General features: G+C 37.1%; 2 protein-coding genes across 2 annotated transcripts in view; one reads left to right on the forward strand and one right to left on the reverse strand.

Moving 5' to 3' along the window:
• Positions 1-643, reverse strand: part of LOC109828755 (transmembrane 9 superfamily member 7-like) — a 5,473-nt gene extending 4,830 nt beyond the window's left edge. The window contains exon 1 of the mRNA XM_020395678.1: positions 487-643. Coding sequence (XP_020251267.1) covers positions 487-597 — 111 coding nt within the window. The 5' untranslated portion in view covers positions 598-643. The remainder of the gene's footprint in view (positions 1-486) is intronic.
• On the forward strand, positions 3,020-3,990 carry LOC109837818 (protein FAR1-RELATED SEQUENCE 5-like). The gene is made up of 2 exons (XM_020406185.1): positions 3,020-3,542; positions 3,776-3,990. The coding sequence occupies exons 1-2, from the start codon at positions 3,020-3,022 to the stop codon at positions 3,988-3,990; spliced, it is 738 nt and encodes a 245-aa protein (XP_020261774.1).

The raw sequence follows: 4,523 nt of genomic DNA on the forward strand, positions 1-4,523 counted from the left end.
TTATTCTACCGCTATTACATTAACATCACATTTATTAGTTTTTCTCTTATCGAAATGAAAACTCTCAATGAGTGCGGGGTGCCAAACCTGTGGTCGATGGACTCTCAAGCAGCATTACAAAGTCAAGAAATTGAAATTGGGAGTTTGAAGACAAACACTAATAAGAGTTGAAGAACTATATAGCAAATAAAAAGATGACCCAGAATAGTTAGATCTCAGGCTACTATTCTAACTTACGTGGCCTAAGAAATAACCCAGAATCACCTCCCAGTTTTACGAGTAACAAACAAGAGATTTTCAAACATCAACAAATCTCACTCGTAGAATCACAAAACCAAGCAGATCAACCGAAAACACAGTCAAAAACCCTAGATCCGACAAGAAACAGAAGTAAACAACCTCAAAGCCCTAGATCTCGGAGAGAACACAGACGAAACCCTAGCAGATCCGCGAGTGAATCAATCGGAAACTTCATTGAAAGTTTACCTTTCGGAAATCGCGAGGAGCGACGCCGGGGAGGTAGAAGGCGGTGGTAGAGGTGAAGAGGAGGAGGCACGAGAGGACGAAGAAGGCGGCGACGCCATTAAGATCTCCCATCTCGAGCTCGATCCTGATAGAGGAGAGAGAATGAAAGTGGAATTTTCAGCGTGACGGGGAGAAATATAAAAGAGGACAAATTTTCAAAACCAACCTATTTACAAATTTAATAGCAGAAAACAACCTATTTCAGATTTAATTGCAAAAACCGACCTGGTTTCAGCCCTGGAGCTGAAACCAGGTCGGTTTTTGAAAATTTTTATCCGAAACTTCACGGGAGTTGAACTCCCGTGAAGTTTCGTAGTTCAAATTTTTTTTTTTTTGTACTGGGAAACTTCACGGGAGTTCAACTCCCGTGAAGTTTCGAAAGTTTTTTCACAAAAACCGACCTGGTTTCAGCGCCAAGGCTGAAACCAGGTCGGTTTTTGCAATTAAATCTGAAGTGGGTTGTTTTCTGTGATTAAATTTGTAAATAGGTTGGTTTTGAAAATTTGTCCATATAAAAGATTTGGAGATTTGTGAGTGTCGTGGGTTAAAAAATGCGAGGGTGATTTTGCATATTGGTCCAAGCATGGATTATTCAGTAATTTTCCTTAATTACTGTGCAGTCACTATTTGATTTTGGATAATGACAAGACTAAAACTCTGTACTCTCTTTTTACTGCCAAAAACGAGCGGCGTCCTTCCCTAGTGAATGGACATAAAAAACGGTAAATCCAAGCATCACTAATTTTGTTTCTTTTATAATATGGGAGCACTTATTTGACTTTGAATTTAACTCACCAACATTATTACTATTTACCAATTAAAAATATTATTTACCAACTCAATTATTGTTTCTTATATATATATAATATATATATATATATATATATATATATTAGGAATATGGGTATGCTTGGTACCATGCACAAATTTTGTGCTTGGTAGTAAGATGGCATATTATCCTCCACTTATTCAAAATCCTTGATAAACTTTAGAAAGATTATCCTTGTCTCTGTTTATGTCTCGGATTGGACAAATCACCAATAATTCGTCCGCGTTAGGAGGATCACATTCACATGGGTTAATGTGGTCCCCCCCAATTGAAGGAGTGGATGGAATGAGACACCTCACTACCAAGGCACAAAATTTATGCTATGGTACCAAGCATTACTCATTTTTCTCATATATATATATATATATATATATATATATATATATATAGAGAGAGAGAGAGAGAGAGAAAACGGGAGGTGAGCTACCACCGTAGGAAATTTCCTACGCTTGGGCCATGTGTCAATACCTTATTCGTTGGATACTCATTCATAGAAATAACAGATTTTCGAGTGGTTAAATTTATAAAAGTTAAACGACCTAGATGTAAAAAACACAAATCACTCCTCATTAGTATCTTCCTTTCCTAATTATACAACAAAACCCGCTGTCCTCCTTCCCCAAAAGAATTCCCTTAGCCCTCCTTCCCCAAGCGCCGGCGAAAATCCCTCAGCCCTCCTTCCCCAAGCGTCGGCGAAATCTCTCTGCCCTCCTTCGCCAAGCGCCGACGGCCCTCCTTCACCTTCGTATCCCAAAAGCGCCGCTGATCTCCGCCAATCTCTTCGCCGTACACAACCTAGACGCCGGCACCCTTAGGTACTTTCTCAATCTTTTAAAGGTGGTTTTCGTGAAAAACCCCTAAAATTGACATAGCAAGAACTGTTGCATTCAGTATGATGTCTAGCATGATTCAGCTTCATATAAGGTTGTATGTACATCCTTGGTGATGGACTGATCCTTGACAATAGAGCTACTTCAACAAACAGATAACTCAGTCTAAACTTGTCTTTGTTTTCTGTTTGAGGACTCCTTGCAATTGATGAATAGACAGCATGACCCCTTCGATACTGCTTACCCTATGAAAACTAGCAAAGATGCTTTAGTCTTCATCATCAAATTAAAGAATTGGAGACATCTGGTTGCATATCCATTCAAGTTTAGCATCACGCCCTTTGTTTCTTATCAAGTTCCAATTTTTGGACCTTGTGTGGTCTTTGTTGTTCCCAGTTTGAATTTGATCCACCTGACCGATAGTTTTTTGTCAAGTATTTTGATGTTCTCACTCAGTCACTTGTCAGAAATGGTGAACGAAACTTTCTCCTATCTTGACCAGTGCGCTATCTTTATTCTTGTTTCTTTCAGATATTTCATAGGTTGAGTTCTAAAATTAGACGACTGATCTGATCTTATTTTCAATCTGTGGTCTGACGAAATTCTTTAATTTACAACATGTGGTCTGACAAAATTCTTTAATTTTGAGAAGCTTCTCATGGTTCAAAATTCTTACATCTTCTGTGTTCTTGAATTTTAATTTTAATTTCTAAAATTTTACATGTGTTGTGTAATTTCTTTAATTTTTTGTTCAACTGTTTAATGTATTTTCAATCTTTAAATGATGTGATTATACTAATGGAATTTGATTAATATTGTTTAGGTCAATTTCAATATGGTTGATGTTCATGTAGACAGTTTGATGACTGATAATGTGGAAGGAAGTGGATTTGTTGATTGTAGTAATACAGAGCATGAGTTGGAGCAAGAGAAAATTAATCATGTTAATTCTATTGATAATGGCAAGTCCAATATTGTGGAACCATGGATTGAAATGGAATTTCCCACATATATTGCTGCGTATGATTATTACAATGATTATGCAAAAATAAAAGGATTCAGTGTTCGCATAAGCTCAGGCAATTACTCTAAGAAAGAAGGAAAAGAACTCATATCAAAAAAATTTGTTTGTAATAAGGAGGGTCTAAAATCTACAAATGATAAGAGAGAGCACGGAAAAATAGTAAAGCGTCAAAGAGATACTAGAGTAGGTTGCAAGGCGATGTTGCGGGTGAATCGAACTGATAAAGGAACATGGATAGTGAGCAAACTTGTTAATGAGCATACAAATCATGAGTTGACTAGTCCAGATAAGGTTAAGAATCATTATTCCCATCGAAAGTTACATCGAACAAAAGGTTGTCGAAGTCTGATTGAAATTTGCATGAAGAAGGGCTTCCGCTAGCAACAATTTCACGAGTAATAAATGTTGGTAGTGGAAATCGGGAGGAAATCGTCACACCACAACAATGTAGTGATCATATCAGAAAACAGAGAAAGAATAACATGGGTAATGAATGCATATTAGTCATTCAAAAATTCATAGATAAAAGGACATTTGATCCAGATTTTTATTTTTCTATTGAATTAGATACTACAGGAACTATGAGGGGTGTATTTTGGGCAGATGGACGGGCCTGGGCGTCATTCTTAAAGTTTCATGACATTGTTGTTTTTGATGTTACATATAGAACTAACAAGTTGGCACTGCCTTTTGCTCCATTTACTGGTGTTAACCACCATTGGCAGTTAACTTTATTTGGTTGTGCACTACTTGCAGATGAGGAAGAAGACACATTTGTCTAGTTGTTTACTAAGTGGGTTAAATGTATGAATGAAGTGGCACCACATGCTATTACTACAGACCAGTACAAAGCTATATGCAATGCCATTCAAAGAGTGTTTCCAAATACTCGACATCGATATTGCAAATGGCATCTTGGCAAGCACATGGTTGATCATTTATTATCTCTACGAAAGTTGCATGGAGAAGAGTTTGCGAACTACTTTAATAGATGGTGGCATAGCAAGACAATTGAAACATGAGTTTGCGAACTACTTTAATAGATGGTGGCATAGCAAGACAATTGAAACATGTATTCAGCAATGGGATGAGTTAAAAGAAAAGTTCAATATAGAAGAAAATGAGGAAGGTTGGTTACAAACTATGTACAGAAATAAAACACATTGGGTTCCATGCTATCTCAAAGATACTTTCTTTGCAGGAATGACATCAAGCCAACGTAGTGAAAGTATAAATGCATTCTTTGACACATACGTCAACTCACAAACATTGTTGCCCGACTTTGTTGAGCAATATGATAAAGCAATATTGTCGC

Source organism: Asparagus officinalis, chromosome 1 (genome assembly GCF_001876935.1).
Source record: "Asparagus officinalis chromosome 1, Aspof.V1, whole genome shotgun sequence".
NCBI classification, from domain to species: domain Eukaryota; kingdom Viridiplantae; phylum Streptophyta; class Magnoliopsida; order Asparagales; family Asparagaceae; genus Asparagus; species Asparagus officinalis.

Coding starts and splice junctions, on each gene's coding strand:
- LOC109837818 (XM_020406185.1), top strand. CDS start 3,020: ATGGTTGATGTTCATGTAGACAGTTTGATGACTGATAATGTGGAAGGA. Junction 3,543..3,775: donor AAAGTTACATCGAACAAAAG/GTTGTCGAAGTC, acceptor CTATTGAATTAG/ATACTACAGGAACTATGAGG.